At 40.2% G+C, this 27,951-nt stretch overlaps 1 protein-coding gene across 1 annotated transcript; it reads right to left on the reverse strand.

The window, feature by feature from the left end:
* Window positions 1–10,756: 10,756 nt before the first annotated feature.
* Window positions 10,757–27,242, reverse strand: LOC121887541 (ubiquitin carboxyl-terminal hydrolase 31-like). Its single transcript, XM_042398377.1, has 16 exons — window positions 25,795–27,242; window positions 21,935–22,072; window positions 21,656–21,744; window positions 20,791–20,883; window positions 20,385–20,520; window positions 19,873–20,023; window positions 19,460–19,640; window positions 19,258–19,369; window positions 17,091–17,185; window positions 16,305–16,382; window positions 16,010–16,139; window positions 15,568–15,687; window positions 14,463–14,688; window positions 14,208–14,366; window positions 13,940–14,092; window positions 10,757–13,834 (listed from the first exon to the last, which is right to left on the reverse strand). Exons 1-16 carry the CDS (start codon window positions 26,329–26,331, stop codon window positions 12,291–12,293), a joined length of 3,942 nt encoding a protein of 1,313 aa, XP_042254311.1. The 5' UTR covers window positions 26,332–27,242; the 3' UTR covers window positions 10,757–12,290.
* Window positions 27,243–27,951: the final 709 nt, after the last annotated feature.

Genomic DNA, 27,951 nt, shown 5'->3' on the forward strand with positions numbered 1-27,951 from the left:
GGAGCTACGTTTCCATGCATGCGCAGTGGCGTCTACCTTACATTGAACTACTCTCCAGAGACTGAAAATGTGATCGCTGTTCCTTCATAATCTTCAAGGTGAAGGAACATTCCACCCAATGCAGTGGTGTGGCTCATTGTTTACGGCACAGAGGAATACAATATATCAGGTTTTAGATTCACACACAATATTTGTAAGTAGAGCAATTCATTGTTGATTTGACTCTGCACATGAGATGTACTGACATTAAGAAAAATATAGAAAATCACCAGCCATTTCCTTTAAATACTGGGGAACAGTGATGTAGTTTTGGGATCCAATGTAGGATCCATCTGACAATCAAAACTGAGAAAAAAAATATATTTTTTGTCTTGTCATATAAGATAGATGTCTTGCCATATAAGATATACATAGATAAGGAGCTGAATACATATACCTTCACTCACTAATACTCTATTGACAACAAGAATTTTGTTTCAAGCTTATTCATAAAATCAACAAATGATGTGAATTTTCTCTTTGCTTCTTTCTTTTTCTTTTTTTTTTTTTAAAGCAGTGGCCCCTTTTTGACCCCTTTTTCACTGTGATTATAGTGTAGTTACAGGGTATATTAACATAATCTAAAGTGTTACTGATACTTTTCACGGTTCCAAAACAAAATCCCTGCTGAGCTCATCACACACTGCCACAACACAAACATTATGAAATCAGTGTCAACAAATTTTCATCCTACACAAGACAAAGCAGAGACATACATAGACGTACAGACTGTAAGAGTTCACTGAAGTTCTCACAAACAGAACCACAGAGACTTACTTAGCATTTCAATGTGCATCTGTCAGTATCACAATCAATACGACATTAGAACATTACGATGCAATACTTTATTAATATCCCCAGGGTGGAACCTGAGTAACACCATACATATAGGATAGACTAACTATATGTTAATGGTTACATATGAACATATCAACATCTACATATTCACAGACACCATCATTACCACAATCCTCAGTACAACCACCATGCTAGTCATCAACATCAGATCGCCATCATCAACATCAACGGTGACAGTCAATGACAATGTTCATTAAAAAACTTCACCACAGCAGGTACAAAGGACTTCCCAAATCTCTCTGAAGAGCACCTGGGCGTAACAAGCCTGTCGCTAAAAGAGCTGTTGAACTGTGAGAATCTGTTTTCTTAAGTAATAATACTCATTAATAATGATTTTGCTCCCAGTGAAATGTAGGACACATAGCTGCTCTGTTATCTACATACCTCAGAAGTCTAGTACTTTTATCTGTTTGAATACGACTTCATCTGAAGCCCTCTTGAAATTTGCATGTAACACAGCCTTCTTTGAAGATTCCTTGGTGGTTCGCATGGAAATACAGAAAGTTGAGCTCAGGAAACCAAAAGAAAAAACCTGTTCTAACTTTTACCCCGCTATGTGTTCAATTTCTCTTTCTCCTCATTCTTCTGCTCTTCTTCTTTCCTGCAAATGGTCACCTTGCATTGTTAAGAGAAAAATCATAAAAGATGCTCCGTTCTCTGTGACCCTCAGCCCAGACGGCTGCCCCCCCCACTCCCCTACTTCACAGCTTTTCTTTCACTCTTTCACTGTCTCTCTCTCTCCCTGTCCTAACATTCATTAAACTCATACCTCTGATGCCCTTCTTGTCATCATGCTCACCAGCAGCTCATTTCTGTGGCTCATTGAGCACACACAGGTGAGCGTCTATCCAGTCGTCAACTGTGAGCAGCAACTCTCTGTGGTACACATGGGTCCTAATTAGGCCTGAGGGCTGGAGAGGAGCAATCCCCTAGAACAAGCATCAGCCAGAGTCTGATTAGACTGCTAGTGAATGGCTCTCCAGAGATTGCTTGCAGGTCAAGTCTCTCTCTCTCTCTCTCTCTCTCTCTCTCTCTCTCTCTCTCTCTCTCTCTCTCACACACACACACACACACACACACACACACACACACACACACAGCTTTCTTTTCAAATATCAATTCCCTCAGGAGCCAGCCTATGCAAATCATGAAATCCTTTGCATTTCGGAGCACTATTACGTGACCCATTTGCACTCGAGCTAATGAGGTGCTTGTTAAGCTTAATGAGTATTTGTTAAAACTGATGTGTGAATATTGTGTTGATTAATATTTTGTCTTATTGTCATGAAACATTATGACTAATCCCCATACCAAGGTTACGTTTAATGTGTTGAATATTTAGATTACATTTTTAATCAAAAGATTTCTTTACTGATATTGCACTCGCACAGTTCACATAATTTCATCCCAATGAGGCGAGCTGCCTGGTAATTATTAAATGCTCAAAATACCTGAAGCAGCTGAAGGGATCCATTTTGTGTACTGATGATAAGCACTAATAGCTGTGGCAAATAATAAGATTTGAAGGGCTACAGATGACAAATATTGTGCTTTTTTAAAATCTTTTCACGTTTCGGTCCTTGGAGAGAGATAACTTTTTGAACATTGTGATCTAATATTGATTAACGCTTAAAGCAGCTTTATTGTGTTTGGGGGTTTTTTTGTTTTTTTTTTAAATTTCGTGATGAAAATCAGAGCAGAAAAGGTCGACTTTGCTCTAAAGTGCCAAAAAAATAACGAAATCAGCAACTGCAGCAGTTGAAGACAGACTTTAAGTGTTTAAATGTCACAAGAGATAATGTAGTTCATCTCTTACAGAATCCCTGTTGGTTAATGCAGCTTCAAACATTCACTCTTTTGGATTTTTAATGAGCTCAGAAATAAGATAGAAGCAGTAGCAAAGGGTTATAATCAAAGCGAATCCTTCCCTGAAACGTTAGGGATTTTCACATATACTGTATAGTAATTGTTAACAGTGTATAACAATTGTTAATGGGTGCCTACAGTAAAATGCATTTTAGATGCATGCTCTATTTAAGCTGCTACAAATTTAAATAGTACACATTCACACAGCTCTCCTCGTCTGTTGCTCAGGATGTTCACGAGATAGAACGAGGTTCCCTGGTATCCGATTGAGACGGTAGCTGACACTGCAGAGGCAGAGAATCAGCAGTGTACCTCGCTCAGTCCTAATGCTTCAGAATAGTTTAACTTCTGCAGCCGACAGGGTGTCCCAGTGGTCGAAATCACCAGTGGTTTAGGAGCCAAATTAAAATGAAGTGCTGACAACTGTGGCACAGTCTCAAGTACGTAATGATACATGTTCTACAACTATTTGCGGACCAGTGTTAGAACTGCAGTATGCAGGGATGACACTTTATAAGCATGTACATGTGATGTGCTCTACTAAGCCTATGGAGGAAACAGGGTAGACAGGAAGCAAAGTGTAATGGAAATGAAGATTCACCTACTGTGTTATTTTATCACCGATGGCCAGTCTAAAAGGAACCACATTTTCTAATTTGCATTCAGATCTTTGCATGTACTGTACGTTACAAATCAACAGCCACCTGCATGCCCCTTTTTAACTCGTCTCCAGCAGAGAGTGAGAGGAAGATGGCAAAGATGTGAGATTTTGTTGGGCGCATGCCCTTTCAAGATTCAGATCTGTGAAATTCTGTAAAGTCCTCCAAATTAGAAACAGTTGTTCAGTGCCATCTCCTTGATGTTGTATCCGTTTGTCAGACGAGTGAGAGCCTGTTTTCTGTGGAGCAACTAAAGTGAGGTAGAAAGCTGATTAGATTGGAAGAGTAGTCAGACCTCAGCATCTCTCTCACCAGGAGATGTGTTCTAATTAGGGTGCATGCCTCGTGTCTCACTGAGGAGAATAACAAGCCTCATCCCAAGGCTGCCTCGAGATGAACCTCACATCCGCAGCAAACCAAAACACATCTGATGTATCAGCAACCCCTGGACTCCAGACCACACCTGAGTAGACATGCAGTGCATTAGGATTTTGATGGGGGTTTATATCATGTGGCAGCATTTTCTAAGCAGGAAGTCCTGCAGAGCTGGAGCAACACTGAGGACAGCCAGGTAGAGAGGCTCTGCCTGCTGTTTTTTAATGGCCAAACAGTTTTTTCAGGTAATAAACACATTTACAAACCCCAATTATTAGCAAGTGGGAAATTACAGGAGGAGGAACAAGGTGAATTTGGATGACGTTCAGGCTTATGCAGAAAGAAAGATGATTCTGCATAAGCTTGCTATATTGTGTGAGGCAATCTTAAGTTACACACATATGCACATATATGCAAATGCTTCTACACATATTGTAAATGCAAAATAAGGGGAGAAAACAATTGTCATATGGGAAAGAATGAAAGTAATCTGTAATATTGTGTATAATCAATTATCAACCTTATTATGATATTGCATAAAATCCACAATGACCTACAACCCACAAAAATAATCCTGTGCTTTACTTCACAAAAATTTAAATTGTAATCCATCAAACACTAAATTTACTGTTTTTGCCCATAAACATCAATGCACGCACACACACACACACACACACACATACACACTCACACTGGAGGATGGTCCAACCTCCCCTGGCGGCTTGTCTCATATTGGATGTCAGATGCTGGAGACAGCTGCACTCATCACAGCTTTTATGAATACATTACCTTTTATGTTCATCCAAACACTAATTTATCTTCCTCAGAAAATCAAACAGGACATACATTCACTCATCATTCCTCTGGAAAATCGGAACTTTCAGAAAGTGTGCTGCATGTAAGACAAAAATAGCTGCAAATATTTCAGCTGGGTGGTAATTCAAGCCCCGTCTTTGACAGAGCGTGTGCACAGATTGTGTGTGTATTTGTGTTGTCTGTTTGTGCCCGCTTTTTTTTTTTTTTTTTTTTTTTTTTAGCAAAGATGGCTTATGAAATATCAAAGTGTGTTATTTGCCTCCATGAAACTCCACAACATCAAAGCCTTTCCCCCCCTCTCCCACAAGAACCCAAGAACCTCGAGTTTTTTTACCCAATCAGCCTCGCCTGTCTTCCATCTCAGCATTGCTCAAAAGGCAAAAGCCTCTAATGATACAAGATACAAGACGGAGAGACTGCTGCCAACAAAACGGGTAAAAAAAAAAAAATGGATCAACAACTAAACAGGCACATTTTCGTTGATGATTGACATCCCTGCGTCTTTTTATTATTCCTGTGATGTTCGTCCAGACACACTGATGCCAGAAACTGTGGCCTCACACTTTGGCTGATGCAGCAATCTGGTGATATGCGCATCTCTGCCTGCCAACCACCTGGCTGGAAGAAGCATAATCAACCTCTGAGTCAATCACTCTTCACACAGCCAATGGTGTAGGATGAGTGTCAGAGGAAGCGTGGCAGACATGCGCTGCCTGTATGTCCAACTTTGACACCTCACACCTTGCTCTCGAGCATCCTGATGTATTGTACATCTGTACTGGCGAAGCCTTGGGATTCCAGCTACCCACTACTGTGCATTATGTGGGAGAACTGAATGTGCAGCGTGTGGGAGGAATATGGCTGCTTGGTCTTAGACATTTTACAGGTTAGGGTTTTAGTATGTATAACCTCTGCCATCTTGAGCACAAAGAGCACTTATCTAGCTACCTAAAATGTCAATGAATTAATTAATTGAAGCAGTTTGAGAAAAACATTGAATCTTAAATTGCTTACTGGGAGGATGATGAAGGACTCTGTTAAAGCAGATTATATCCTGCATCTGGTTCTATTGCATATAAAATGCTTTTGTATCTATAATTTTGTATTTATCTATACAATTGAGGACTAAACCTGATGGGAGTTGCTTCTAGTCCACAAACAAGAGCACAGTCTCCTTGGGTGTTAAAGTTGTTTTTCAAGGCACCACTCACTACTTGGGGTTATGTAATTCAGCCCTGGATGTCCCGCATGACACGTCATGTATATTGCATCGCCTAAAAAGCAGCTCTCTCTCTGACTGCACTCAAGGCTTACTAGATTTTTCATCTCCAATTAAAAGGGAACTAAAGTACTGCATCACTGGACTCAAGAAGATAAATAATTGACATGCTCGCTCCTGAAACAAGTGAATAATTGAATTTGTTTTTCATTTGGTGGAGAAAAAAAAGGGTCTCACATTGAGAATGCATTCATTGCTTGATGTAATGCTACATGTCTAGTTGTTAAGATGATTAAATGAATAAGTTGGGAATTTGGTCATTTTGTTAATGGCAGTGTTCAGAGTACTTTTCCCCCCCCCAACTCCATTACAGAGACCAACAGGTAGAAATAAAAAATAACAAAACAATAAAATTCAAAAAACACCATCAAGAACGATGCTATTTGTTCTGTTTTATTTATTTTTTTAAAGATGCAAGGTGTTGTTTGCTATCAACTGGACCAAAACCTGCTGAGGAAAACCAATTAAATACTCACTTCATTTCAGTCATCAGTGTGACCTTTAAGGACTTGCTGCTTTCTCAAACATCAAATTAATTTAAATTAATACTTCTAGATACATAGTTTACAATCCAGCTAAGGAGAAAACTGTAAATATTTTCTTCCATTGTAAATTTGTGCCTGACAATTAGTAGGCACAATTGTATTAGTACAATAAGTACGCACATAAGTACAAATTAAAGAATGACAAATGCTAATAGCTTAGCAGTAGCACCAGAAAGGTTACAAAGTCTTAAAAACTGGCTCAGTAATGTCTGTTTTACAGCAATATCTATCTTAAGTTAGCTAACGTTAGCTAACATTAGCCACCATAAGCTACTGCTCCATACCCAGAAGGGGACTGCCTATTGGTCTGAAGGTTCATTGTTCCATAACATAATTTGAAAAATTTCCCATTGGACCAAAAGCCGGATTATTATCCCAAAAGCAAAAGCCCACTGCTACGAAGGCCTGTTGCTCCAAAAACACACACTCTGTTGGAGTTCAGTGACTGTCGGCCCTTGTACTACTTTCCAGATTCCATTAACATATTGCTCAATTTAACAGATAACGTATAAATCACAATGTATGACTTTGTATGACTCCTAAAGAAAGACTTTTCATTTCAGCTGATATTTAACTTTAACAGCTCTTCTGTGAATTAAGTTAAATAAACTAAAGTAAGATGTGTAACATTACTGTTTGACATTCTTAAACACCACCAGTCAACTAAGCATGTCCACACAATTTTTATAACGTGATTTCATTAAATCAGAGCTTTGCCTTGTGAAACATGACATCAAATCCATCAGAGTGAACTGTGAAAAGTCTGAAAGTTAATGTACATTTTAAATGACTGACGACGAGGCAAATAAAGTCTGTTTCCTACTGTCAGAGGAAAGCCTCTATTAACATATTGTTAAATTTAATAGTGTATTTTGACGTGCTGGATAAAAAAGAATGATGTTTTATGATGTGACAACTTTGTAAGTCTGGTTAGGTTTAGGCACAAAAACCACTTTGTTAGTGTTAGGGAAAGATCATGGTTTGGGTTAAAATGATCACTCGCACATCAAGGGAGAGTGTGTGTTTTCGGAGCAACGGGCCTTTGGTGCAGTGGGCTTTTGTTTTCAGGATAACAGGCCGTCGGACTAATGGGCTTTTGGTCCAATGGGAAGTTTTTTCGAACTATTAGGGTTTTGGAATAATGGACCATCGGATCAATGGCATGGAAACCAGAAGAGGAGAGGCTTTAGTCTAAGCTTTAGTAAACAAATTTTTCAAATGCTAGATGGCATTTGAATGTTTATGAATTCAATTTTTAATTTACAAGAGAACATGCTATTTCTTCTTTCAAAATTACATAGTCTCGCTTTAATTGCCATTTTTAATTTTTAATTTTAAGAAAATTCTTGAATGAACCTGGGTCAGTGAGTGCATCGATTATTTTGTATTTGTTCAAGGATATGCTAAGAATTATTAAATTGCTTAAAAGGCATTTATTTTCTTTTGCAGTAAATGGTACTTCAGAATGCTCTCTGATCTATAAATACCAGCATATCTGTATTCAACTCAGCTACTACCACCTGCTTTTGAAAGTTTTCCACTTGTCTGCTAGTCTCACACCTTTATTGTGTTTTCCATCAACGTGCAACGGTAATATGTAAATGAAAAGCTTAATAAGGCTTTCAAATGTCCCAGACTCCTCTGGGTTTTCTTGCTGTGATGTGAATGGATCACATACAGGCCTGTTAACAGGAAGAACAGGGTAAACATTCACGAATATGGTGGAGACAATATCATAAACTTATGTACTTTCTAATACAATAACCCTGCAATAAATATTGTGCATTCAAAATGATTAGTTTTGTTGAAATTGTATTATAGAGGTAGTAATTCTCTAGTAATTCCATTGTATTTTTATCTGTAGTTTGGTGTGTGTTGTATTTGCATTGTATTGCTGTATGATGTAAAATATACTGTATTTGAATGTTACACATCTCCGCAAACATGAGCCTAAAAAATTAAATGAACAATATTTAGCAATATCTCAACAAGAAAATTATAATAACAAAAGGCTCACAGTGTTGTTGGGTAATTGATATGGATTATATTATATACAATAGGTGGTATATCACAGAGGTGTTTGTGATGTTGTGTGCACCCCCTTGTATGTCTTTTTCGCCACATTAGTCAACGAATCGACCCACCCAAACAGCAAGCAGTGAAAAAGTGAAAGCTAATCATGAAGATCCTGCTTATTGTCTTCTTCTATCCAGGGACAGAATGTCTCAAAATGGAGACTTAGCAACAGCATTAAGGATTGAATTTGGCCCCAGGAGACACCAAGATTGGGTTGATCAATACGATTAGATTGCCTTTCTACAATGCATCAAGCACATTAATGTAGCAAAAGCAAAACATGTTAACTAATTCAGCATGTTAGCTGCATTATGTTCAGGAGTCAAGAAGGGTAATGTCACGGTTTGTGTGTTAAATCCAGATAAAAGTTGTTGAATTCTCCACTGAGGTCTTGCTAATGATGTTCTCTTGGAAGCTGATACAATTGGCAAACAATTATTGATTTCAGCAGAAGAGCCTGGCTCCTTTACAGAATGATCTTGTGCCAGGTTGCAGTCTGTGAATTTTCTAATTACACTCATACATGCATATTAATTGAGCAACCTCATGTTTTTCTCCAGAATACCAGACAAAATGTTAATTTCTGATAAGCTATACAGAGTAGATCCTTCCTGTTGTATGTGAAGAGCATGTTGTAGCCCCCAACACACCACAGGCAATTTTTAAATTTCATCACTTCTCAGACTGCGCAAGAGGTGAGAAGTGAGAGGGTGAAAATGTAATTCCCAAAACTGATGACTGTTATACAAAATTACAAGAACAGAAAGACAAAGAGGCAGCATTAACTCTTAATATGCCCAGTCTTGGGCCAAACTAATAAAACCCCAATTGAGTTAGCTCTAAATAAATGATGGTGCTGTAGTTTAATAACATATCTCCCTTGCTGACAGCATTATATTTGACGGTACTATATATCTTAATAATCCCCCAAGTTCAAATTGAAGGGCATTTCTCAGGGATAAATTCATGTCGGATGTTGCTTTATTTCCCTAACCTGTTATTTTTTTTCTATCTATTCAGATTTTTAGGCAAACACTGAGCTCCACCAAGTGGAGGAAATGAGAAATGAAAATAGAAATCCACAAGAGAAGCTGTAAGAAAACAAACAAACACAAAACTGTAAATGTACAGTAACACAAACCAGCCAAACCTACATATGTCCTCAAAATGTCATTTAATTATATCATTTATTTTCTTCTTGCATTGCTAAATCAATGCCAACAAACACCGCTTTCTCTCATCAAACGGGTGAACACCATAAATGTAAAAAAAAAAAGAATAAAAATTACATTATATCACAGAATAAAAATGGAAAAATAAAAAAGCATTAATCATTTTCATGCATCTGTGAAAATAAATAAATGTCAACATATTTGTACATCCTTTTTATTTCATCAACATTGTGTGCTGATTTTGAAGATTTTCTACAGTCACTCAAGACTATTGCAGACATGACTGCATTTCAGAGCCACTGCGATGTTTATATACTGCATGTATTGGGTGTTATAACCACAGTATGGACACACTGTAGCCACCAGGCACTGAGGAGAATATCTTGTGTTATTTTGCACTGCGCATCAAGGAACCATTTGTGGTCTATTTATAAACGCTGCTCCTTGAATGTGACACTGACATTCAGTTAATTTAAAATTCTGTTGTATATAATTATAATTTGCTGTCATTTCAATATTTGTATGCGGTTGAAAAAAAGTTCAATGATGCCTTTCAGTGCAGTCTCCAACAGTGATAAAAAGTCTCTTCTAGGTGAGCATTAATATTTAAAAAAAACATGTCCATCCAATAACAGTATCGGTTTTGTTGTAGGTTTTTTGAGACACACAACAATTGACATCAACACAGTGTCCGATTTTAGAGATTATATTGCACATCAACATTTTTTTGGATCATCATGGGAAAAAAAACAGCGGTTATTTCAGCATTTTTTCTTGAATGGCCCCCAACATAAATTGTCAACAGGTAAAATTCTAGTCTCAGAAAACAGTCCTATATGAAACACTACTCTCTCTGGAACAGTGTAATTTTAATTCCTCAGCCTTAGTGGATCAATTTTTTTTTTACAGAATCTCATTAAAACTTGCATTTTCAAAGTTGATAAATGAAAGTCATGGCACAATTTGTAAAATGCAGCAATATTTTGTTCCCAAAGTAATAAAAAAAGAAAAGAAAAAAGCTTGGAATCATGAGGAAAAAGCGTGAGACAAATGAATACAATACAGAAATCATTTGCATGTGAGTTGATTTACTTTGAGAGGGTGAATGAGCAATACTTATCATCCATACAAAATGTATATCACTTTGAAGAAATGTGCAAACAAAGCTTTAATAAAGAATGCCTTAACATGCTCTCTGATGCTGGCATTTGGAAAAATATACAATTAGAAATATATACACATCCAAGAGTAGCACTTCTACATACTCAGTGTGGGCATTAGCAAGAATTTGCTTGCATAGTTAAGTGCATGCGTAAGCGATTTATCATGCAACAACTGTCATATACTTCATGAATGGTGATCTTTTTACTCAATCTACGTCGGTGCATTCGGTGTTGGTCTAACTCTGTAAATGCAAGCTAAAGATGTGCGCAAGCTGTAATGTCACACGTGAAGACAGAGGATGGGTAAAACACACCATAATGCTATATGTACATGTATGGTGTTCAACAAAGGCATCCCAGCTGTCTTTGAATATGCTGTCTGTGTGCGTTAGTGGCTTTTTTTTTTTTTGTACATTAACCCTGTGTTCATCTGAGAGGAATGTTTGGAGATGTCTGGCAGTCTGAAGAGGCTGATCCCCATGAGGGCACCGCAGTCAAGTGTTGGCATCAGCAGCTGGAGGGCAGAAGAGGGTGGTGGGTGGGGTTCTCTGAGGGGTAACAGGTTATTACTGGTAAATAAACACAAAACATTTAAGAACCATTATACAAACCAAGGTCTCCAGACATTTAATACCAACGACACATGCTTCTATCCTGCACTTCTCCTCTGCCTCTCGATGACAGTCTAATTTTGGCTGCACAAAAATACTTCTTAAAGGCTGTTGCACAATTACTACATCAAGGAGCATATGTAAACAGCAGTTTGGGTTAAATAGGCTTAATCGGGTTTTTACTTGAAATTACATTTTCAGTGCTTAATAAATATTAAAATTGAATTATAAATTTACCAACACCTGCAGTTATACAATTTTGATTAAATACTTAACTATGATTATCTGAGGCACTGATGTTTGTTGTTGACATATGGCTCTCAATATTGATGGAGAGCTTGTAGATAAAGATTTTTGGAAATAATTCACTGCATCTTCATGTTAAAAATTGCCAGTAAACTTCCTTTGGTGACTGAGTAGTCCGTGTTTGATGTCATGTATCTCAAAAGGTTTCATTCTGCCGTTATATCTGCTTTCCATCATGTGCAAAGTCACTTTTATGTTCACCTCCTACTGAGATGTACTTCTCCCAACTATGCTACAGACAGAACAAGGCAATAATTCAACACATGTGCAGCCCATGCTTATTTATAATACAGTATAATATTCCTCAAAATCATTGCAATCCATACAAAGTGCTTCGTTAAAATCCATTCCTAAATAACTATTTAACAATGTGGACAGTAAATGTCCAGTATGGCAGCTGGTATTCAGTAACGACTGAAAAGCTACAGGTGCTTTAAAGATGTTTGTCAGACACTCGGTCTAGTTTGATCGTAAAACACCTCAGAGCTGCACTAGAGAGATTGTTATTGGGCCCTTGAAAGAACTTTACTTGGACCTCTGGCTAGTTTGTGTGGAGCTGATAGGGATTTTTCTGGACTGCATTGTCTTTTTAGCAGGCTCTTTCTTTGAAGGTTCTTTTGCATTAGCAGAGGACTGGGTGGTCGTTTCTGCTCCAGATAGCTTGGATTTTGTGGAGGGCAGCAGTGAATGCTTAGCTGCACTGGACACCTTAGAGGATTCCTTGTCTTTGGCTGTGCTCACATTAGTCTGGGCCTCTGAAGCCCCATTCTGGGCTTTCTTGCTTGCTCCATGCGGGATTCCCTCTTTTGCTGCGTCTCCACCAACATCCTCTGGACTTCCTTTAGCTTCTGCCGCCCCTGCTTTCCCACCATCACTTGACTTGCGTGTCTCTTTGGGCCTCAGAGCAGTTTTGAAGAAGGACAAACCTTTGTCCTCTATCTTACTGTTCCTTCGAGGCCCCTTTGATGGCGGGGCTGCACTCACCGATGAAACACCCACACTCGAGGATCGCAGACTAGTCATGGAGGAGCTACTGCTTGAGCTTCGGCCTCCCGCCTTGTTCTCCACAGCACGGCCAGGCCTGACCTCCGCTTTACTACCAGCACTCGACCTGGAGGGAGGACCTCCATGGTTAACCTTCTTCTCTGAGACCACATTGGTCCGTGAGGATTCACGACTAGTACTCCTGTCTGTTACTCTAGTCCTTCCTGAGGCAGAACTTTTCTCGCCTCCCCCTCTGGGTGATGTCCTCCTCTGAGGCTGTGAGCTTTGTAATCCTGGAGAACCACTCTTTTTCTGTTTGGCAGAGTCAAGATGTATTACCTCCTGGGTTTGTGATGACCCTTTCTTGGAGGGGGTTGCTGTTCTTGAGGAACCAGCCTTACTAGCTTTAGGTGGTCCATCACTTTTATCCTTGGGATTTGATGCTGACTCTGCACCCTTGGTCTGTGTTCGAGACGGTGACTTGACAATGGCTGGGGATGCAGGAGACAGAGAGCTGGACGATGTTGAGGAGGTGGCAGGACGCTTCTTGGGACTCCTTTCACTCTCCAACCCGGTCTTTGCTGAGGTCTTTTTGACAGCAGCGCTATCTGGAGCCCCATTTCTTTGTTTCGGCTCCTTTGCAGTCGCCCCGTGTCGAGGACTGACTTGTTCAGCAGCAGTGACTACATTATTGTTATCCCCAGCCTGGGTGGAGCTCCTCTGCTCTGCCTGTGCCACAGCCTTGGAGTGAACTTGCTCTATCAGCCTCTTACTGCCTGGATTACTATCCAAAGCTGCAAGAGATGACTTGCCCCCTGAAAATCTTTCTGGCTTAGGTGACCCACTGAAGCAGGAGGTTGACAGCTTGCTATCAACCACCTCTCCTATCCTCTCCAGTGTCGGGGAGGAGGAGTGGGATTCCAGGGAGAAGCGTGAGGGAGAGTTGGAACGAAGTTGGAGCTTAGCGGAGTGTGACCAGGATGGCTTAGTGCCGTTCTCACCGAGCACTAGTGGGCTGGCAATAGAAGATCTTGAGGAGAATGTCTGTCTTTGCATGCCTCTCACTGCTGACCGGCTTGATAAGCCTGCATTGTAGAAAGATACACATCGATATTAGATTCACCAAGAAAATATTCATGCTTGTCACCTTAGAAACAATGAAATAAGCTCAGGAAATAAGTGTCTCTCACCATCGTCCTCGCTCCGTTCACCAGCAAACTCAGCGGACTCAGAAAGGGAGGCCAATGAGGTGCGTCTGGAGGAACCAGATGAGGCTTGGCTAGGTGGACGACTACCCATCAGCCGGCTAATCCAGTGCTCACACAATGAAGAACTAGTGGATCCTAAAGTACCAAACAGACAGTGGTTAAACATGTGCAATATATTTCAAAAGGAACCTTCAAACATGTACAAGATGTAAGGGAGTTTACAGCAATTAAATATGATAATAAAAATTACCTCCAACAGAACTGTTGGCAGACCAAGATGGAATTGTGGCCCGTCTTTGATAAAACAAGATGTAAGCAGTCTGCTTACAGACCTCATCTTCAGAAATGGGTTGAACATCGCTATCATCAAAGCAATACCACTGTCCATCAATGGAGTTCTTACACTGAGCTACAAGACAGAAAGCAATAAAATATAACAAAACCAGTTACTAAAAATCAACTGGAACATGTGTCACTGATTCTGTGGATGCTGCTGCTCTGTTACCTGTGTAATGTCCTCCCTGCATGGTCCCATGATGATTACACACTGCATACAGGTCATAAAGGTAGTCCTCAGGATCACGGCCCATCCCGTAAGGCCGTCTCCATGGCGACCAGTGGGAGGGTAGACTCCAACTGCTCTGGCTCCTCTTTACCATGTGCGGAGCCATGTCCATGCCAGTCAGCGGGAACTTCACCATGTTCTGCATCTTCATCCGTCGATCCCCATCCTAAAGGCAAAGCTTGACATTAACTTTTTTTGCTCACCAGCCACTGTGGCTAGTGGTTTTCCAAAGTTGGTAGCCACTCAACATTTTCATTGTCACAATTTTGTTATTGGGAAATTACATTTTATTTGATTAAAGTTGACTACGGTGTGCTACAATTTATTTGAAGAACTAGATTTACAACCTTTTAAATGTAAATGACCATATAACACCAAAATATAAAATGTATAACACTACAGTCATCAAATATTCAGCTCTGATAAGGTTGTATGTAAAGCTCATGTTGTATGAAACATGCAACCAATTCAATTGTTTCCTGATTCAAAATTACAGAATTCTATACTTCTAAATGTTTCTTGCTAGCTGTATGTTTACATCCTCAGAAGTGAATGTGAACTGTATGTAGATGCAGCAGTAAGGGTTTTGAGTGTGTGTAAGCAGCCTGGCCATGCTCTCGTAGCTGCAGCAGGCAAGGGGGGGGGGGGGGGGGGGCATTTATCAGCCCTCTAAGTGGCTGTAGGAAAGGCAATGCTCACTGGGAGTCGAGCTGACAGCAGTTTTCCTCGGATCGATCTGCAGCGCTGCTCCAGTTTATGACAAAAGAGTTCACAACACGGAATGCCACCCGCCAAAATAGCTAGTAAGAGTGACTGTGTGATACGCAACTGCTGAATTCTACCTGCATTTGGCGGGTGGGCGGGTGCTAATGTCAAGCCCTGTCAGATGGATCATTTATTTTACAAATTCAAGTTCAGTGACAACAGTATACACTTCGCGAATAGCAAGTTTTTTCATAAACACTTCCTACATAGTAATGTAAAAAGATATCTCATGTTTTTGGTTACTCTCAGACTTAATCAAGACTTCTGTCTTCATCATTACCTGTCTAAAGCGTTTCAGGTGAAGTATGAGGATGTCTGGCAGGGTCCACAGACTGAGCTTGATGCTGCCCTGCTGAAGCTGCTTACAGTGTGGACATCGCCAAGCATCATCAGGGGCAAGCTGAAATCATTTTGGAAGAAACCTTAGTTAGTAAAGAGCAACTCAACTCCAACTTGTGTTTATGTTTTATTTAGACTGTTTTATGTTTTTTGGTACTGTAAAACATATCAACTGATGCCATTTTTATACACGAAACAGTATTTATACTGAAACAATATTATATAAAAACATGTAGAAAAGCTTAATTGTACTGCCATCTACTGGACATCAAATGATTTCTTAATTTAAGAAACCTCCTTGAACTCACATATGTACTCAGTATCAGTGATATTCTCACCACTACACTACTGCAGCCTACATGATACATGATGTTTCAGCCTACCTGTTCCTCTTTGGTGTAGAGTTGAAAGCACTGGGCAAGTGAGCAGGTCTGAGGCTGCAGGTGCTGCTCCTTTACTTGACGCACACTCTCAGCATCTGGGATGTATTCATCCTCAGTTCTTTTGAACAGACTGCAGGCGTAACATGGCACAGAGGGATCAAACAGAACTTCAAAAGACAGTTACAGTATATATTTTTGTTGAGTTCTCAGGGGAGATATAACACATCACACATCTGCCCTGAACTTAATGAAATATGTGTGATATGAGATTCAGCCCTCGTCAGTTCTCACTTACTAGTCTTTCGTCTCCTTGTCCCATTCAACAACAATTTTGACGTGAGGTGGCCCTCCAGGACCACAAGACTTATATGCTCTGTTAAAAAATTAGGTCAGAACAGGAAATCACATTATATTTTCTATTGTGGGCATTTAGCTGATATCATTTATGCAGAATTATTACTGTATAGAATGATTAGACTACAATAGAGTAAGTTTCAATTTTAGATTGCCACTACAAGTCACTACAATGAGTACAAAAGTACATATCTGCAGAAAGAAAAGAAGAGAAAAAGCAGAGAAACAGATAATTTTGTATCTAAAAAGTTATGTTTGCAAAAGAATTTTATTTGGAGTTTGATGATGAGCATGCCTTTTTGAAATTGCATATTAGTAGGCATTGCGGTCATGAAGTATACAGTAATTAAATGCGATAAATATGTTCTGACAAACCAAAAAAGTACTGCATTATTTCAAACTTCAACTTAGTTTAAGGGTTCATCCTCTGTTTGTTTTTTCATGTGGCAGCGGTGAAGCAATTTTTTTTTTTCTCATTCCCTCATTTTAATAAATCCGTGTAATAATCTCAATGGTCAACACCCTCTTAGAGGAAAATCTATAAAAACCAGACAAGCTATTATATATCTCAAGAGATATTTTAACATCAGCACGACTAAAGAGTCGGCCCACATTCTGTAGCTCTTCAATCAACTTCAAGTGGACTGCAGGATTTATATAATGATTCAAGTATATACTATTCAAGTATAAGGTAACACTTCCCCCTGGTGGTGAAAAGGGACATTACCTCTCCACAGAGGGATGGCAGAGTGGCTGCTCCTCCTGAGGCAACAGATATGTGATTCCAACTACTCCTACCACACGCAAAGTGAAGGGTCCTACCTACAGACCATCAAGAACGAGACAACATTATAAAACATGACATGGCAGCATTATCAAACAATTACTTTAAAAGGTAATTTTGTAATTTATATACTTTTATGATGTCAGATGTCTGTTAAACATGGTCAAAGTTCCAAAACTTGAGGTGAACGTATGTAAAAATGAGGCCTTAATTTCAAAAGCCCAGGCTCCAGCCTGCTCTGAACGCTCTGTTTGCAAAGTTTCCTCTACTTTCACATCAAACTGACATCAGATTGTTCATGCATGCCCACAAACTGTGTTTTGCTCCTTAACTGTTTTTGCTAAGGTTGTGCCACGGGTGTATATTTTGGATCAGATTCAGGCTTGAACAAGTTCATATTTCGACTTAAGAATAGGGGGTCCGTTTCACAAAGCAGGTTTAGTGAAAACTCAGAGTCTGTTAACCCTGAAACTCCAAGTTTTCCGTCTCAAAAAGGGAGGTAACTCAAACCAGAGAAAGAGGGGTAACTCTAGCCTGTTTCAGAGAGAGAGTTAATTTAAGCTCTCGGTCAGTTACCGTAGTAACAGACTATGAACCTAATCTGGTCGGGACCAGGTTTTTCTCAATGAACCTCGAGTTTCTCTCTGTCTCCACCCTCTGTCAGAGCCACACACTCCATTTGATTTCCTCATTCATTCAATCAGCAGGTGAGTTTTGGCGTAGTTCTGCCGTCTGTCATTTAAAAAAATCATTAAAAAAATCAGTCAATATATTAGAAGTCCATTAGGCACAGTAGGTGGCGACTTTTTTCACTAACATGGCATGTCCTTTTGATAACGATCCCGTGGATGAAGGTGCAGCATTACTGCGCATAGAATTAGCCTAAATATTCGTCGGCAGATGGTTATCAGACCGCGCATAAATGTTCTAGCATTTCCAGACAATTATCTTTTTGAGCTTAGGGCCAGCTCCTCTGCCTCCGTTAGGGGTGGCGGTGCTGGACCACCACCCGTTTTACGGGCATTTGCCTTCTTTCTGTTGGCTGAGTGGAAGTCTGTGTTAGTTTAAATAGGCTTAATTATTTAATAGAACGTGATATAGATTAGAAGACATTTATGTGTGTGAAACCAGCAGTCAAACAGCCACTTAATATTTACTTAACAATGTAAAACATGATCAAAATGAGGTACCCCCATGAGATTATGCTGAGGTTTTACCTGTTTGAACAATGTTTTTATATTTCATCCTAAACTGCTGCCAAGTGCGCTTCTCCCCCGCGGCATTGCACCTAGGCTAAATGAAATAAATTAATAGGCGACCATTCAAGCAGTTTTCCTCTGTACTATTATTGTGATTGCAAAGGACTACATTTAAACTTACGCATTGACCCGAGCAGCAATGTTCTCCCACGCTGTCTCCTTCTCTTTTGCAGCTGCAGCGGTGATGCACTTCTTTCTGAAAACGTGTTCAAACTCGTCGTATGAGCGCACTAAGATTTCTAGTTCTAGTGGGGCGAAAAACGCAGCCCTCCTCATCCCCGTTGCCATGGTGACTCGTTGAATCGGGGCACCATTGATGTTGGCTTTTTATCGTTGTGGTGCACGCGCTTAACTACAGGTGAAACTACTCCGAGTTGATTAAACTGACTCAAATCAGCTGTTCTGGAACCGGAAACTCAGAGTTTCCTATCTCAGAGTAGATCAACTCAGAGTTCAGGATTAGACTCAGAGTTTGTTGAGCCTGCTTTGTGAAACGGACCCCTGGAAAAAGAAGCAAAATCCGACTACTATTGTTTGTTTATGTAGCCTCCAGAGCTGGCAGAAGTCTGCCAAGGCGCATCTTTAGGAGCTAACAAATCAATCAAGAGTGGGCTCATCGGGAGGGGGGACAGGAGCTAAAGCGGCCTGTTTCAGACAGGCTGAACTGAAGGGGCTGCATAAAGGGCTAGTATGCGGGAAGAGAAGTTGTTTGAACTATAAATCATGCAAAGATATTCTAGTAGAGCCCCAGAATATAAATATAGACCTGGAAATGTGCATGTCAAGTCCTCTTTGACATCCAATTGTCTGTGTGGATGCGTCTGAAGAGTACGTTACAGTATGTTATGTACCTGCACAAAGACTCCAGGGCGCAAAAGATGCCGCATCTTCTCCAGAATCTCTTTCTGCAGTACATCCCATGTCACTGTACGCTCCAAATACAGTATAAATGGATTACCAAACCTGCAGGAAAAACGTAAAAAAATATACAGTTTTAATGCTTTCTTGGGCACAGTGATAGAAATCGTAAAACACTGCTCTTCATTAAAGTACCTGCGTCCTTGCTGTCCAGCACAGGCCCTGTTACACACCAATAGGACGATCTTCTCAGCCTGCCCAGTATTCTTATTGGGACTCTGAGGTGGGGTTGTAGGCTCTTGTATTTGTGTAGATATCCTGTTATTATCTGTGCCATACTTCAAGTTGTTCTGGTTGAGATTTGCATGTGGGCTCCCTGTAATAAAGCAGAAAAAGTTACTCACATGAAGTTTTAAGAAGTTAGAACCGTACACTGTCTTGTAAGCGTCTTCAAAAATCAATCCAATATACTGGTCAGTATGTGTAGTAGCCTCCCGATTAGAACATATATCCAATATTAGTCCATTTCTTATCTAATTTAGTCTCTTACTGCTGTAATAAGACAAAGAGCTAAACGAATTTCTGAAGGAATAAACAGGAAGTTGTACCGCCTCGCTTCGAGCGGATCTGCTCTGGTCTGAATAGTTCAGGTGTCTCGAAGGCAAAGATGGAGTCACTCTCCTGAATGATCTCAAGGTCGTCGTCGTCGTCACAGAAGGAGCGATGAAAGCCGTCGTAGTACATTTCGGTGAGGACGATCTGAGCAGAACAAAAAAGGGGAACAACAGCAGGGTGTGGGTGGCGTTTGAATTAATTCATTTGATCTAAATGACCCAGATATTCCAGAATATCTACCAGGTAGTAACAAAAATTCAGATCAGAGAGGCTTTAGATTCTGAAATACAATGAACGCTTATAAATATTTATATCGCGCTGATAGTAAAATTCAGCTCAAATCAGTCTAGATAATCTTAATCTTCTATGAGACACAGCAAACACAGACTTAACCAACACTCCTTCTCTCTATCCAGTTTCCTCAAAGTAGTACACACTAAGTTTAATCCTCTTATTTCTGATACATTCATGTCCTCCAGAAGGAACATTTCAAATGAGGCTGCACCTGTTGAGCAGGGATTTTGGTCTCTTGGGCCACAGCTTGTCTCAGCCTGGACACGGTGCCAGAGAGAGGCACCGCCACCCCGACTCTCATACAGTGGGAGCACTTTCCTTGGTACACTACTGTCACATACAAGGGCCTGCAACACAGACAGAGTGAAATTAATTGGCTGTTTCATAACCATGGCTAGAGTTATGGTTCAAAGATAGACAGCATCTTCTAATTTTAGCATTCTCCTGTCAGATCTTTCATGTTGTTTGTCTATGCTGGGTTTGACAATCTTTTTAATGCCGGCTTCAACAGCAAAATGAGACTGGATCTTGCCTTGCTCGCATTTTCGGATAGAGGGACATTTTTTTGGTGTGACAGATATTGTCTTACTCATAAACTAGATACAGAGTCACCTTACCGTGTGTGAGGTACCGGGATTGGCAGTGAGATGCAGAGGAAAGGATCAAAAGTGTTGCTCTGTTTCTGGCAGTGAGGGCAAGTCAGAGAGGACCTACACAGAGACGTGATGAGAATAATGTAAGGCAGCTGGAACAGTGTATCATTTTTAAAGGAGTAGTAGCCATTTTTGGAAATATGCCTCTTTGCTTTCTAGCCAAGAGTTAGATGAGAAGATCGAACCCACTCTAATTATCTGTACAGTAAATATGAAGCTACAACTACCAGCTGATTGGCTAACTTAGCACAAAGACAAGAAACAGGGAAACAGCTAGCCTGGTTCTGTCCAAAGGTAACAAAATCAGACTACCTAAGCTAATCAGCTGCTAGATGTGGATTCACATTTACCGTACAGACATGAGAGTGATATTGATCTTAACTCTCAGCACGAAAGAGAAGAAGTGCATTTCCCAAAACTACAACTAAATTAGTGGAATACACGAATGAAAAACATAACATTCACTTCTAGTCAATGGTCTGTACAGTGTTATGTTTGATGTGCTGTAAAGATTATAGTTGTGCATAAAGATATGATGTGAAAAAATTACAGGGGGGTAGACAAAATAATGTGCACACTCGTTGAAAAAGGTCCCACAACTTGTGTACCGTTTGTATATGTATATTTATCAAGGTCAATAGATGACACCTTTTCTACTCTCTGAGGAAATACTCTCTCATATTAATCATTAATGTAGAAATCAGTATTTACATTAGGTATAAACAGATTATATACCTGCAATTAAACAGTATCATCAGTGGATATCTATGAATCAAACAATGATACATTAATATCACTTGAAAACTTGGGCTGAGATTGAATGTTTCACCTGTATTGTGCCTGAAACAGCTCCTGTACAAAAGAGCCAGGTGCTGGTAGTGGAGATCCTTCAGGGGCATTTTCATCTTCTACTGGAGGCTGGAAAAACAAAGGAAGGCGGTGCAATTATTTGGCAAAGAAGCACAAGATAATGCATGTGAAATTACAGCAGGTTGTGCCAAAGAGACGACATCCTGTTGAAATATAAAAACTTTGATCAGAGATTCAGATTACACTATATCTGAATATGTACTGTCTATACTGTTTGTCCAACTGTGTTGCTGTTTACCTTCCTTGGGGGTCTGCTCTCAGGGTGGATGATGTTATTGAGGTCTTCGTGGACTCTATCCAGCAACCAGAGGAGGAATTCCTGGGCATCGTGCTGGGAGTTACCCCTGAACTGAAGGGCGCTCTTTGACACCACATTCTGCAGCAGACAAGAGCAGAATAAACATATTATGGTTCTAATGGCTCAAAAAGACAGAAGGGATTTTGTAGTGCAATGAGTACCCTTTCTTTCTTTCAACCATGCCTTGTCATAAAATATTCATTAAGTTTGACCAGGATCATGAACAGCACAATCCTAAAGGTCAGCAGAGGTGTGGGTGATGGTGAAATGCAGGCGCGGAGAGGCTTTTTAAAAACCAGGACACAGGCTGAAAATCGACAGCTTAACCTCACTGACAATTAGCTATTGGAGATCACAACAGTGTGTACACTACAGAGCCACCCAGGCTGGCAGCTATTAAAGTCACCTCTACTCATGGGCTATCAAATGTCACGCAAGGTCAAAGATATGAAGGAACCGAGCAATGTGCGCTTTCTCAGCCCGTCCCATGAGACATCCTTCCTCATTTTGAAGGCATTAGCAAGGCAGCCTCACCATTTTCTGCAGAAAGTGGTGCAAACAAAGAGCTAGACTCTCATCTGTGGCTTGACCACAGAGGTTGTCCTTAAGTAAAAATCTGTTGATGAAAGTAGATCTTAAGTTGGCTTTAGTATGTTACTCTGACAGTTTGAGGGAGGATACATCACACTCAAACTGAATATCAATTATGCATTTTATGAAATATTTGTCTTTTTGAAACTGTTATGCAGTTCGTTCCTCTCAAGGTCCTGGTGAATAAAAGAAAGTGTCCAAAATGTGCGTGATGCTTTGCGTAAAAGTGATCATTGTAGGTGACAAAACATTTGAATGAAGCTCTTACCTAAATAAATGCAATAGTGCAAACATTCATTGTCTGTGAACACAGTTTCAAGTGATTCTAATTAAGAGTAAGTGTTGGGAAGAACATGCTCACTTAAGAAACTTCTATTTTAAATTTGAAGTCTCAAGTTCAATCTGATATATCCCTTATTTTCTCTGACATAACAAAACTCCTCCAGAGACAAAGAGGATGTTACACAACTGTTTTCTCAGTCTAAGTAGTACTCCTCACGACAAGGAAACTCATCTTCGTGTGCAAAATCAGTGCTAGCGCTCATTAAAGGTTCTTTTTATAATTTTATTTTGGCTGATCATTACCACAATGAAACACCAGACACAGAAAAAAAACAGGATTTGTCACTGATCACAGGAATTATTTTGCATATAGGTACCACAAGGTGTAACTCATTTGAACCCATTCTCCATCTACTATATTTTAAATTAAATCAGGTGAAAGGACCATTATCACAAAGCAATGCTTGAATTTGATCCTTAAATATATATTTATAATACATGTCAGACCTAATCTGTAAAGTCTTAGAACTGTATCAACCATTGATTTCAGTTGCCTTGTGTTGCTTACAGGCTACCACCATTTGTCAGATTTGTTTTACCATCAATCATGTTGTCAAATTAAGTAGCACTTTTCACAAATGGTGAAGGTCTCTCCCAATCATCCTCGAGAGTTTGTGTAGGCAGTTTGGGTGGTGTACAACACCATAATCTTCTACACCAATTGCTTCTGAGAGAAAATGGCTTCTGAGACACAGTGGATAATTCCCCTGTGTTGTTATAACGGATGTCCTCCTAATGATCTTTAAGTGCTCTCGGTTATGGCTCAGATTGTGGTCTGAGAGAAGCGGCACAAAGCGGTCACATGTGCACGCTCGGCTGTAATGTACACTGAGTTCAATTAGCTGCATTTAAGGCGGTGACGTATAAGTTTGAGAGCAAAATCCATCCAGATATGTAATTTTTTAAAGATATTAGATGAAAAAGTAAGTTACATAACTATTGCATTCCTCCCCAAACATATAAGGAATGACATTACTGGATCTCACCCCGTTTATTTAGATAATCATGAGAAAAAACACTAACTAACAAGAATGGTGAGTTTTTGGATATCAGATTTCCTAGTTTATTACAAATTATATACTCAAATTAACATATATTCTTTAGCAAAGTGACAGAAAGCCTGTAGCTGTATTTCCCTACCCAGTCAAACATATTCAAAGTCTCTCTAAAGAGAATAATCTATATCCAATCAGACAGTTTGTACTCTGGCTGGCAACCAAGGTAGAAAAAAATGGACAGAAATAGTAACACCGTCAAGAATAAGTGATGTGTAGTATGGTCCTTTTCAATTCAGCTCCTCTCTATTATGTATTTTGAACTTAAGATGAAAATAGGTTATCAGACAGAAAAAGAAGAACAAAAAGTATCCCTGCTTTGTGAAGAGAACAAGCCTTTGTGATTTTGACAGGCAAACTTTTCAGTGCTTTATGAGGTGAAATGATGAAAACGCAGAAAAGGGCTGGAACAAAAGCTGAGAAGTGTGGAACAGACAAATCGACCGTGGCAGAGAAGAGGCAGTTCAAAAAAACTGATGAGTTTAATTACAGCTCAGCTCTAGCACTCAACACTCAGCTGACCAGCGTTAAACTGCCTTTTAAAGAAAAGAGTTTTGTCTCCTGACACTGACTTCACTAGGTTTTATTCTACTAATAATAAGAGCAAATATTACGTAAACTTAATAAGTGTGAGCTCTGCTGGCTCTGATGTGGAATCTGAATCTTGACCAAATACAGCGAGACAAACAAGTTTGTATCTAAACTGTAAAACCAATATTTTTTTCCTATAGAATCGACCAAACACTGATGTTCTGTGACTCATTCTTTTCCAGAAACTTGTTGACAAGCAAACCAGTCATTCAAGGCTGATGCATAATCACTGCATCTGACTGTCTGCAGTTATTCTGATAAATGAGGCATATGCACAATATTTAATGAGCTCACAGTCATAATTTACCATTTGAAAGAAAGCATCTGAATATGATGTTGTAGATGTCAGTGTGTGCAGAATGCAGAAAAGACATTTTTTATTTAAGAATAGTAAAAAAGTAGCATTATGCAAAATTACTACTACCAGTACTAGTACTACTATTACTACTACTAGCCCCATGTGTGCATCTCATGTCTTATCCTTTGGGCTGCAACTAACGATCATTTCCATCATCGATTAATCTTCCGATTATTTTCTCGATTCATCAATTTATCGCTTTGTCTGTAAAAATATCAGAACAATAGTGAAACATGCCTGTTATAATTTCTTAGAGCCCAAGGTGACGTCTTCAAATGTCTTGTTTTGTCTAAAATCCAAACATATGCAGTTAACTATCATGTATGACACAGAAATGCTTCAAATCATCAAGTATGAAGATGAAACCAGCAAATGTCTGGCATTTTCCCTTTAAAAATGACAAAAAAAAGATTATTCGATTTTGAAAATAGTATACCAATTAATTTTCTGTCTATCAATTAATCGTTGCAGCTCTAGTTATCAGTAACAGTATCATATTAGAGGCACAAACTGGGGCTAAGGTGCTACAAGCCCATTTGTATCTACCCTCAAAAGTTTACTCTTCTGTTTAAAATAATACTTTCTCTGTTCACAAGTGAACAGATGGCTTAAAATTAACCTCCAGCTGGCAGGAAAACAGCAACCAAACTTCAACAAAAATCATCAAAGCTTTAAACTTGAGAAGATCCTCACATTCCCCTTGTGTTTATTAAAACAGATGAGGGACATTAAGGTATCTGGAAACTTTAATCTAGTCTATGTGAAGGTATTTGACATGATTTGGGTCTATATGCAGCTATCATGTGCCTCAGTGTCTACTTGTTGTGAGATTAATTATGAAAATTTAAATTCGGACAACATACCTTGAAGTCTCTGCTGTGCTGAGGTGTGTACTCGAAGGTCCACAACGCCCGAACCAGACCGGACAGCTGCTCTGTCACCTCCCCTGCCTCCTGCTGCTGGCTGCCCTTCTTCTGCACCAGCACCCCGTTAGACTTGGCCTTGTCGCTGTTGCTGCTGGTCTCTCCTCCTCCTTTAAACTGCTCCAAAGCCAGGTACTCAGCGAAGAGCTCCGTGTTGCTCAGGCACTGCAAGATAGCGTTCATGAAGCAAGTGTTGCCGTGGTTTTTGAGCCCGGCGACACCCGGCACCTTGTCCCCGAATGGGAAACCCCCGCAATCGCTGTCGTCGGACGGGACTGACCCTCCAGTCGTGGTCGGGATCAAAGTTGCGTCGTCCTTCTCAACCTCGGCGGCCTGCTCGTCGGTGCCGAAATGAGACAGAGTCGAGAGAGTCCGGAGAACTCTGTTCATAAAGCTCCCCACGGAGCGGACCGAGCTCCTCCGGAACAGCTTTTTGCTGAAGGATTTCTTCTCCTTGTTACTCACAACTTTCGACATGGTCGGTCTGGTGGCTTTCCCCGCTTTTTACGCCTTTAAAATCCACAGTGGGCCCCCTTGTTTAGAGCATCGCCTCGACACTGTCATCCCCATGCAGGGACAGCTCCCTCACTTTGCGATGTTTTACGCATATTTCACAGAAATATCAAGGCCTGGCAGTACTGGGGGATCATATCATATTGAGACAGCAGAGTAACATCAAACGACAGTCAGCCCACTTGCAACACTGCGTCGGATTGCATAAACACCCTCCGTGGAGAGCCACCATCAGGGCGCTTTACATGAATGCCTGGGGTAGTCCCGCACCAGCCAGCAGCCGGTCGGTCCGGTGACATAACATCACCTGTGCCATTGTTCAGACACGAAAAAAAACACAAGGTGCTGGGGGTGCCTATCAGCGGACACAATGTCTGTGAGACATAAACATCAAATCAACCTTTCACATTTAGGCTCAAGAGTGACGAGCGGAATTCCTCATCATTTATTAAAGAAACCGCAGCTCCACCCTTTTAAAGGTATTCCTCCACCCCTGCTCGTCAATCCGCGGTAATGTTGAAAACTGACGGGTTGGTGATATTTACCCGGAGGATGCCTTCACTAAACCGACTCCACAGCGGGCGCGCTGGTAGGAGCTCTGCCAAACTGAGGAAGCCCCCGACCGGAGCGGCACAGCCCGCCGCTCCCTCGCGTTCGGCCGCCGACGAGCATCTTTTCTCGCGACAGATGTGAACGGTGCACGTTTGGGTGTCCCCATCCGAAAGTTGTTTTAAATATTTGTTTCTTTCTTAGTTCGCCTTAATTCCTCCTTTGGATGGGATTCATGGCAAGGCCGCGTATCCAGTCTCCATCCTCATCTGTAGGCACCGATACTGCAGGCAGGGCGGTAACGGCTGACGTCAGGGCCAAACACTGGTCCATGTTGGAGGAGAGCAGGTACAGCGGCATGTGATGCTGGATGATGCTCCATCCCCCTTTCTGGCCAGCATGCACACTGATGAGCTCCAATCGGGTAGCAACGGCAGTATATTGACGTTAAAATTAAAATAGCAACTGTCAAATTTACATATTTTGAGGGTCTCTATAAAGATTTCAGTGGCACACATTCAACCTACATCTCCCTATAGTAACATGTTATAACATTGTCCTAAATATTGGAGGAACCTTCAAGATCCTTAAGGGGTATTGTGAGGTTTGTTTTGTTTTGTGATGGGTCTTGTCAGTGATTAGAAATTACTCTTCCTGTCGCCACAGATGTGTCAAACTTAAAACGAAGGCTGCTGTTAATGCTGATTTCCATTATCAATTATTAGAGACAAAAACATTTCTAATTTTTGTATAGTTGTATTCTACTTATTTTCATGGTTCATTTTTCATTCGACAGTGTCAGAAAATAGTGAAAAACGCCTATCACAATTTCACAGAAGCCCAAATTGCTCCCATCTTTTGTCCAACTAACAGTTCAAACCTCCAAGATATTCAATTTACATTATAATTAACATTAAATACAAGTGTGTAAAGCAGAAAATCTTCACATTTGACAGGTTGGAACCAGAATAAATGTTTTCTTCAATCCACTGATCAATTAATCGACTACTTCAAATATTAGACTTGGGCTCCCCC

This window comes from Thunnus maccoyii, chromosome 20, assembly GCF_910596095.1.
Source record: "Thunnus maccoyii chromosome 20, fThuMac1.1, whole genome shotgun sequence".
Lineage (NCBI taxonomy): Eukaryota > Metazoa > Chordata > Actinopteri > Scombriformes > Scombridae > Thunnus > Thunnus maccoyii.